We start from the raw sequence: 10,632 nt of genomic DNA, 5'->3' as shown, positions 1-10,632 counted from the left end.
AATCTTCATATTTGTAAAAAAAAGTTATTGAAAACTATACTAAATCGTCTATGGTTCTCAAAATCTCGGGTCGGTCATGGATAGAGTAACAACATTAGGTTCTACTCCTAGTCTTAACATTTGTTTTTTTGGGCAACAATCTCTATATCAACACTTCAAAACAATTTTGCTCAAATCCGTAATCAGCTTGACTTAAGATTAACGTTGTCTAAGAGATGGACATTTTATGATGCCTAGCACTTCGATATCAATGCTGTCCTCCAAGCCGACCTTTATTGCCTGTGAACGAATCTTCTTGCCCTAATCCACCAACTGGACAGAGGAACACAAGATCAAGATTGCAGAGTATGTAAAGTTATTCGGTTGCAAACCCAAACCTAGCATCTGATGAAATGTAGCAACTGCTTCCTTGGCTCTCGAGTTTTGTACCTGATACCACAGACGTCCAAAGAAACACTTCTTGTTCTCCTGTGGAATTCAGTATCCTTACAGAATCTTCCATTTGACAGAACGATTATGTTGATTGAATCGTCTTACAAATTCCAAACCGAGAAATGAATCGTTTTATCAATTTATATTATACACGTATAAGAATTAAAACGACATTATAATCTATAACAAATATATCTAATCTACAAAAACTAACATCTTAGTGTTTTATGATTAATTACTCAGCACCAATTTGTTTAGATGAAGTATTCCGTTATTTTATTAGCATGTTTAGCTTATGGTTAGAAACAACAAGATATTAATTATCTTATCACAAACAGTCACATGCAATGCATTCAAAGTCCCATGATAAGCATAGAGACCTCGAGTAATGTAAAAGAACCTCAACTCAAATTGGCATCCTCGTTAATAAAATATAATTATCGATCACATATATGTCTAAATACAGATCATTTGTATTTCAGTATGTGATGATTAGCTCATTGTGCATATACATAAACAGACAGTTGGAAATTTTCGCGGGGCAAACAGACTTAAGAACGACATTAAGCTAAGTTGGTCGGAGACATGTGCTCTACATTAGCATCTAATGAAAATCTAAGAAGGGGACAATCAAATCTACTTCTTCTTTTTGTTTTTAGTCTAGGTACTTTAACTCAAAGAGATTAAAAGAAGTTCGCTTTGTTCTGTGTAGTATAAAACGGTGAGTGTCGCTTCTATGGTGCAACGTATTCTTCCTCTTCTGGGGCGCTTTAACATTGCACGTGTATGGTTCTCCGGCTTCGATTGCTCATTGCTTCCTTGTAAGGTGGATTGTTCTCGACATGATATTGACAGGGTTCATTATTTATTTGTGTATTAATTGTCATGATAGTGATGATTATTATTTATAAGTAGAAAAACAAAACATAAAAAAAAATGAAAGATTGAATAATAAAATGGCGTTTGATGTAAAAGAAATGGAAGTGTTAATAATTTGATTTTTTTGTAGTTTAGAGCGAATCTTGTATTATGATTCTTGTACATAATGTTTGAAGCTGATCCATTGATTCTCCAAATCTTGGTATATATATCTAGTGTTATGCATCTTTGATTCTTTGCAGTCTAGTTTTACATCGACCTTTGTTCTTTGCATGGTTATTATCATGTCCGTCTTAATTATTAAATGTTTCGTCGAAGCCAAGTTCGCTAGTATTATTGTGTGATACTGAAATTTTGTAGTTGTTATATTTTACTTCATCACGACATTATCGAAACTTTATTCCATTTCTTGACCAATATTCTATTTATGATTCATTCTCTATGTTTTAGTTCTCTGTTTTATGCGACTTATTCTCGTGACCTAAATCAAATGAACTATGCAAGGTTTGGTTACAATTTTTTTTTTATAATGGACGAACAGAGGCATATTAAAAAAAATCACAGTAAAATTGTCTATTGAATCGGATCATGTCAATATTTGATTCCTCCAATTATGCACACCTCAAATTAACACATTCTAACAAAATGCACGAACTTTTTACCCAAAAAAAAAAAGCACTTGAACTATATGTGCTATGTCAATTGGATTGTTTTGGTAAAAAAATGAGAAAAGGAACTTTCATAAACTAATGACAAACTTGGTTGCTTGGAATATCTAGAGTAACACAATCAATTGATATTTATTGCCAATCCTCCACTATGTTCTTTCTTGGTACCTTCCAATATGAGGATTGAGGATGAATTTTAAGAAAAAGTTACAAAGAGAGAAGTAGGTCAAATATTATTCGAGTAGTTATCATCTCTGCCTAGACTTTTAGGCCCAACACATTTGAGTCTCTCTACCTACAACAATTTCACACCATCGATCTCTCACTATCTCCTCTTTTATTCCGAAAAAGATAATGCATACGATATTTAACATACGTTAAAGGAAAAAGATAACCATATATATACTTTTTAATGTCAGAAACAGATCACCTTTTAAATGTATTGACATTAACGTAAGAATTATTGACATGTTTCTCAAGTTAATATGGTTCATACACGATGCAGTTTCCTTGTAACTTGAAGGATTGGTAAACTAAAATATAAAATCCCGAAAAAAATGAAAGTAAAGTAACGAGGCGGAAAATAAAATACGAGTATAAGCATGAGTGGAAATGGATGAGGACACGATGGCCAGAGCTTGAAACGAACGCCAAACTGAAGTGGAGAAGTTGCAAAAATTTATGAAACGCGTAAAGATGTTTGTATAATGATGTGTTTCACTTTCAACACAAGCATGTATCTTTCTCACACAGCCCCAAATACATGAATGTCATCACTCTTGTTGAAAAGTTCAAATCCACATTTATTATCCACCTAACTGTTACTCAATGAGTCCAAACATTATACTTCTACTATCACCAAAAGTCCAAAAGCTATGAAAATGTAATTTTCACCAACATCTCAGCCATTTAGCTTTGACCGGTTCCACTTTTTAATGGCTCCTCTCGTGGCTATACCCATCTATCTGCGAGCCTTCTTACGCTTTTTTTTAGCATATGCTTCGAAGACCACGTGGTATTTTTAAAAGCTCATATTGCTTTATCTTGTTACTTTGTTCTGAATGAACAATTATGTAGTACCCCTTTAAGATTTGTTCGTTTTAATAGGAAAACATTTCAGTATTAAAATTCCTCAAATAAATTTGGTTCAGATTTACCATGAAAATCTCCGACCTTACTTTACTTAATGGATTAGACCATTTGTTTACAATTGACAAAAAAAAGACCATTTGTTTACAGTACCATCATAACGCTACTACCGTTAAATCTTAAATTTATGGGTTTTTTATTCAAGCCTAATTTAACTGGAATGTTTTATTATTAAAATCCATTACATAAACGTTTACATATGATCCCAAATTGTACCTATAAAAATCTGAATGGAATCTAATTTCTTATGTATAAATATTAAATACTAGATAAAACTTAAATTTATGTTCCCAAAAAGTTAAAAACCCAAAACAAATGAATTCCTAATAGACAATATGATGTGAGTTAAAGCAGAGAACTATTTACGGAAATGGACATATTTACTATTTAAATGGAAATGGATATTTGTATGCCAATATTCAAGAAAAGTTAAAACCCTAACCAGCAATCTAAAACCCACTGAATTTTGTTGCAAATGGCCAATTAGTTTGATGTATATTAGTAAAATGTTTATTGAACAAAAAATGGGTTAATAACATGTTTCAACTAGACACATTGTCAAAGCTAGTCAATTCTTGTCGTCTCATGTGTTTCTGGTTTTACATCCATTAATTGGATAACTATTTTATACTCCCTTGTTTACGTTTGAAGAAAGAAAATTGTTATTTTTTGGACTTTTTAAAGTTTGTGTTCGAACTTTGTTAGGTAACTCTGGTCGGTTGTTGTGGTGGGATCAGAAACTCTAACTTGCATGATTTTCTAATATCCTTAAACAATAACTTAAAAATATATAGTATATGTCACATTGTCACTCGTTTAGGTTGTTAGTTCGGTCATGTAAGAGCACTTCCAACAAAAAATTGTAGTAGAAATTCTTATAATTAAAAAAAAAGATAAAATAATAAATACATGAAAGAGAAAGCCTAAAAATTTTAAAAACTAAACTTTTAAGAATCTGTGATATACTAAAAACACAGGTGTCAGTCTGTTAATTTTTAAACATACTCTAAAAATAAACATATAATCATATATTTAAAATAATGATTTTTTTTTTCTTTTAGAACTCCTTACACAGTTTTACTGATAATGGTGCTCTAATCAATCCAAAAAATACTACTCTAGTCAAGAAAGGAATGCATTCCACATAATTTAACAAATAAGTTGACTCTGTACTCAAAGTCTATATCAATAGTTGAAATGTAGTTCACATAGGGAAACATAATAAACTGATGAATGCAGCTAAAATAAAAAAATAACAAAAAATAAACTGATGAACAAATGAAAACATTCATCGTGCTTTTGCCCAATTGCCCCTCAGCCCAATTTCCCCTCAAAATCTAAAGCTTATAAATGGAGGCAAAATTTGGTAAAAAAAAAATAAATAAATGGAGCAAAAATATGGATGAATTAAGAGCTGGAGTATTACTTCGAGGATGTAGGTGACAAAATATATTCGAACTTCGATTTTACTGTATAGATTAATGGATTGTGTGAAGTGAATGATGACGGATTGAAGATAGCACCCTAATAGATATACAGACAAAATTATACTACTCCATATAGAGGTCAAAGATGATGAATATTAGCAGTGCCGTCAGATTTCATATATATTTTCTTGGAAAGTGGGCGGTGGACCACTGACTGTCAAGTCACTTCCAAATGCACAAGTGAGGAAAGTTTACAATAGTTTTAATATTTCTTTGTAATTAATCTTGTAATTTAATTTTTATTTTAAAATAGTAAACAAGAACTTTTTTGCTTAAAATTTAAAAAGGAATATTTAGCAAGTAATATCTACCAGGGACATACAAATTCTGTATTACTCTGAATTCTTATATTATTGTGGCAATTATGCCAAAATACATAATCATATATCAACATGCGAATGTTCATTTCATTGCACTGTACTTTATATATACTGAACGCAGTGTTCAGTATCCACTCTATAAACAAAATTCTTTTTATACCTAATAATACTCTCATATCCTATATTGATCAAAAGCTCAAAGCAACAATTTTCTACAAGAAATATTTTTAGCTCATTACTGTGTGACAGACGAAGACGACAGAGTTATGTAATAAATATATATAATATTTAATTTTTCAATTCTCTAGGTGTCAGGATTCACATAATGATCCGTCACTACACAAAGCCAAAAATAAGACCCATCACTAATCTGAAACATTACTGATCCTACAACAAGATTTTTCTATCTTCCATCTTCATCGCTATTTTAAACTAATTTTTCAAAAGAAACTAAAATCTTGTCTTCTCATTACAAAAAAAAAAAAAACTAATGGCTAATCTTCTCCCTTTGTTCCTTGATTGAAACCAGGCTATCGAATGATTTTTCCGACATTGATTCGCTTGATAATCTTGAAAACAAATACGAATCTACAATAAAAAAAACATAAGAATTTTAATTCGCATTTTCGGATATTTATCTTAAACCTATGTTACATGGAAACGGAAGCGGGTACGTGGAAGCGGAAGCGTAATGAAGCGCAGAAGCGAGATTTTTTAAAATATTAGGAAGCGGGTACGTATTGGAAGCGTATATCCATATATAAATATATATATATATATATATATATATGTAAATTTTTTAAAAAAATTAGGACTAAAAATTATATGATTTAAATTTGAAATAAAACATTTATTCATTTATAATAATTTTGAAATGATTTTGAATTAAAACTGTAAAATACACATAAATTAAGTTTACAAAAAATATTATATTAATTATTTTTAATACTTCATAAATAATTGACACAATATGTTTCAATATGTGCTATATCTTTAATAAAAAATCTCAATGTATAAAAATAATTTATAGTATTATTTTTGATATTTGTATATTTATAACTCAATATTCATTACTATTAATTTTTTTATTTTATATAGATTAAAACTATGGTTTTATATTTTATTGATATACATTGTATTTTTTTAAAAACAGAAGCGTGATTCCAAAACGGAATCGTAAGCTTCCAACAGGTTTTTAAAGAGAATATTTTAGAAACGTTTTGGAAGCGAGATTCCGCAAGCTTCCACAAGGTTCCGATTCCGATTCCGGTTCCGAAGCGGGAAGCGGACCTCCGATGAAGCTTCCGTGCAACGTAGTCTTAAACTAAATAAAATAATCCAAATATTAGAATTGTAATTTACCTTCAGACGACGAAGTACTGAGCTTCTCTTGCGAGTAAGATTCACTGCAAGATCGCGACAACATAGAAGATTCTGACCCTTGAAACGATTTCTTGCAGTGGAGAATGGCACTTTGAATCCCATCTTGTTGCACCTGTAAAGACTCGTCGACTCTCTTCGCCGGAGACAAAGTCGCAGACGCCGACCTGCTCTTCCCAAGCTGTCTTCGAATCCCTGACGGTTTACTATTTCTCTGTTTCTCCCTCGCCGTCGCCGGTGAAGACGCCGGAGATGTGGATACACTGTTGACGCTCTGTTTCTTGGTTGTTTTGTTGTATAAAGGCTTTATGAGGTCAAAGAATCTCTTTGAGGAAGAAACAGAGGAAACAGAGTCCTCGGAGAACATCGTGTCGGGTTTGAGCTGTGACGTCGCAGTGGTCGTCGTTTTTCCGAAGCTTGTTGTTGTTGTTGTTGTTTGGTCTTCTGTTTTGAACATTACGTTGAGGCTTCTGTTGTTTTCTTTCTTCTTGAAGGAGAAAGCACGAAACTTTCGACCGGAGTTTAGTGGAGTTGTCGGAGACTGAGGTTTTGAAGTGGGTTCGACGAAAGGGATGACTTTGCTCTTAGAGAGAGAAAACGTTGTCTGTTTTACTTCTCTCTCTTCAGGGGTTTTGTTTTTATGTAAGGAGAAATCTGAGAGAGAGATCTCGAGCTCGAAGAAGGAATCATCTCCCTCGCTGAGATCAACTTCGGAATCTTCTAGTGCGGCGGAGGATCTAACGGCGGATTCTGAGATTCTGGTTTCACGGCGGGGTTTATTGACGGTGGTGTTCGTTAGCCAGAATTTCATAAAGGTGAGAGCTTCCATTTAGAGAGAGAGAGTGAGAGAACGAGAGAGAGAGAGAGAAGCAAGAGAGATAGTAAGAGCTTGGCTTTTGTCAACGGAATGGGCACGTAAGAGTTTTAAAGGAAGAAGAAAGAGAAGCTGAGCTTTTCGAAATTATCTTTTTATTAAAAAAATATTTGTAAAGGGAGAAAAAAGATAAATGAAAATGGCATTTAAGATGAATTTTGTTTTTTTTTGAATAGTGAAATTTCTCTTCTTTTTATTACCGTTCCTTTCTTTACTTCTTTTATTTTTCTTTTTCTTTTTCACTTTTGCTTTATTATTTTTATTTTCACATGCACATGCTAAAACATTTGTTCCATCTATTGTCTTCATTTGTTTATCATTATAAGCACAACACACATATGGTAGTAGTAGCTTTTGTAAGCTAAAGTGCTTTATTTTGTTTGTTGTTTTTTGCTGTCAAATAACAATATTTACATCTCAAAAACAATGAGTTATACTTGGAAATAAGAGCAGACGAACCAAATACGAAGAGCTTAAAATATTGGAAAAACTTGGTTAACCACAATAATATGGACAGAAGTACATTAGCCAAAAAAAAACATAACAAAAAATATACTAGTGATAATTAATGATGGCTTATTGGATTGATGATTTGGAGAATTTCAGTTTTTTAATTTAAATCCCTCCCCTTTTTGTGTGCACCGGCCAAACGATTGCATTATTGCTAAGATGGCTACATTCCATATAGGAGAAATTCCAAACGAGAACAATATGGAAGCAAAGAAACACAGCCACACCAAGGCTAAAACATGAAAACATATAACAACATGATAGGATCAAAGGAATTACAAAACAATTTGCAAATTCCTGTGAGATGCTTAGGGGGGGCATGGTCGCAAGATTTCAAGAACATGTTCAGGAATCTAAAACCTTTGTCCAAAGCTGTAGACGAAACATAAATAAGCAACCGCCAAGTCTTCAATATCCAAATCCTAGTCCAGCTGTAATCTTAGAAGATTCAAGCAAATAAAAGTATAACCAATGCGATTACCATCCCTATCCAGCGACTTTTTTTTTCTTCATTGACTAATTTCTCATTTCTTAAAACTTTTATTATATGTATACAGTATACTTATATGTGAGCTCGATCCTTTTTTTTTTAATCTTACAAGATATTATCCAAAAGCTACATAATTGGAAAGCAAATTTCTTAACAACTCAATAATTTTTTGTCAGTATTATTATTTTAAATGCAACTATACGTTAGTAGTAAATACTAATATCATGTCAGAATTGTCACTAGTTTGATCAAATTTTGGATTAATGTAAAAACTTTGAAACATAATTAACTATAACAACGAAAACATAATACATGTTTTGGCTATAATTGTTTGAGGGCATTGATAGAACCCCACGAACTCATATCCTAAGGTAGCAAAAAGAACGCATCCTCTAACTCGTGGACGGGGTAATCGCGGTCGAGGTAAAGTGGTGGGCGTGGATAATTTCGTCTTTGACGTTATGAACTTGGAATCTCCAAGTACTTGAGTTTGGGAACTCTCGGTCCTTACTCTATACATTCTTCTTTGTTGGAACTTGTATTGCTTCTAAACATCAGCTAATTAGCTCGCGCTTATCTCTACTTTTAAAAACTGTATGACTTTGTCATAGCTGTAATGGTAATTACTTGCAATTAAATAGAAAGTTTGTTATTAAAAAAAAAGAAGAAGAAGAAAAACGAATAACATGGTTACATGGAAGTTAATTAATAAAAATGACAAATACGTATTTACTTAGAAAATGAAGAATAGTTCGGCTCCCTGACGTTCTTACCTTTTTTGTTAAAAGATGAGTTCCATGACAAAAGTATATTTGGTCCATTACATAGTTCAATTTTCCTTTTGTCTCTACTATGAAAGAATACGTTGTTTATTGTGTATGTGTTTATACATTTAGTCTTTAGACAAAGGTTTTAACCTCAAAAGCTTTGACTTCAAAAGCTGTTTCTTTTGTGAATTTCAAAAATTTCGACCTTCTTTCACTTTAAAGTCTAAAGAACGGTGTGCACAAAAAAAAAAGTCTAAAGAACGGTTTGCTTTGTAACTTTTTTTGTTCAACAAATGTTATTTTAACTTTAACACAAATGAGAATCAAAATATTATTTTTAATAAGTTATTGATTAGCCTAACAATGTTTTATACTTATCAGCTTTGTTTTTAAATGTTTTTGGGTTCAATTTTAAGATCCCATTCTTGTTCTCGTATTCTTGTTTTCACTGCAGCAACGTATGATTATGAACCAACAAAGCAAAATAATCCAGTTCCCTTCGTTCCATACTTGACTAGTTCCATCAGATTGCTTTTTTTTTTGTCTATAACTAAACGTAATTTTCTTTAGCACTTGGTTTATATTTTGCTGTAGTTAACTCTTAAACTATATAATAGTTGGTGACAAAAATAGAATAAGGATTCTAAGGAAAGCGTTGAGCTATACCGACTAAAGTGTTTATACCTAAAAATGACATAGAATATAACACAAAAGATATGCCTACACGTGAATAACTAAATCCACGCATTTGTCATGGAATTTGTGTATGCACTATGCATCATTACATCTATCTTTATTAGGTATTGAACGAATTGGGCTAAAAAGTAGATAAATCAATAAATAAAATTTGAACAAATAATATAACGTTGGCTATTACCTTAAAAAATACTCTGCGTCATAAAATTGAAACACAATAATAATGGTTTCCACGACTAAATATCATTAGGTTATATATAATATGTACATAATGAACATTGCGTAGACTTGCATTTATTTACCCTTTTTGCTTACTCAAGTTCCTCATTATCCGTCACACAGGCTACATCTTCTCTCTTTCATCACTACGGTTCAACTTTGGCATGCTAGTGATATTCCCATTAGGTCAATTAACCACAGAGTGTTCAGGAAATTCTGTTCTAAAGAGTTTTGGATTGCAATGCGCATTTCAAAGCCTTATGTTACTTGGTCCATTAATTTGGCATAAAGTATAGTTATATATTCCGAATCACTCAGTTTCAGAGTAACTATTTTTACTGAACAGAGATCCATTTCTTGATTGTTGTTGGCTTGGGGGCTGGATGTGGAACCTATTTGCTTGTTATGTTGCTCAACAAACGAGTCCTACTATCATCTGTAATTTTTATTGCACCTACTCTAAAACTATTTGGAAGCGTGCTAATCAAGGATTGTGGTAGTTAATGTCCCCTCGTCCCAGGATCATATTCTCCGCTGGTTACCAAATATTGTTCAATACATAACTTGGAACTCAGTTCATTGAAAGCAAGCGGGTGATCCTACCATTTAAACCTTTGACATATGGAATCTTCAGTTAAATTCCAGTTTAACATTTTGGAGTAGAAATTTAATTTTCAGAATATCAATCAAGACTACGAAGGTGTAAGTTTGCTACATACATTAACTACAAGCAAAAAAGACCAAGCAGGCAGATATTTATG

At 32.2% G+C, this 10,632-nt stretch overlaps 1 protein-coding gene across 2 annotated transcripts; it reads right to left on the bottom strand.

The window, feature by feature from the left end:
* Positions 1 to 4,255: 4,255 nt before the first annotated feature.
* On the bottom strand, positions 4,256 to 10,333 carry LOC103857111 (probable membrane-associated kinase regulator 5). Of its 2 annotated transcripts, none has more exons than XM_033287211.1 (2): positions 6,261 to 10,333; positions 4,256 to 5,580 (listed from the first exon to the last, which is right to left on the bottom strand). In XM_033287211.1, the coding sequence occupies exon 1, from the start codon at positions 7,142 to 7,144 to the stop codon at positions 6,281 to 6,283; it is 864 nt and encodes a 287-aa protein (XP_033143102.1). In that variant the 5' UTR covers positions 7,145 to 10,333; the 3' UTR covers positions 4,256 to 5,580; positions 6,261 to 6,280. The 2 variants fall into 2 exon arrangements, with proteins under 2 accessions (XP_033143102.1, XP_009132512.1); XM_009134264.3 differs by having other exon boundaries at positions 5,183 to 5,523; positions 6,298 to 10,333.
* Between the last annotated feature and the right edge of the window lie 299 nt (positions 10,334 to 10,632).

The sequence above is a fragment of the Brassica rapa genome, chromosome A03 (assembly GCF_000309985.2).
Source record: "Brassica rapa cultivar Chiifu-401-42 chromosome A03, CAAS_Brap_v3.01, whole genome shotgun sequence".
In the NCBI taxonomy this organism is placed as follows: domain Eukaryota; kingdom Viridiplantae; phylum Streptophyta; class Magnoliopsida; order Brassicales; family Brassicaceae; genus Brassica; species Brassica rapa.
The sequence above is the reverse complement of the archived record's forward strand: the minus strand, read 5'-3'. Positions and strand labels throughout refer to the sequence as shown.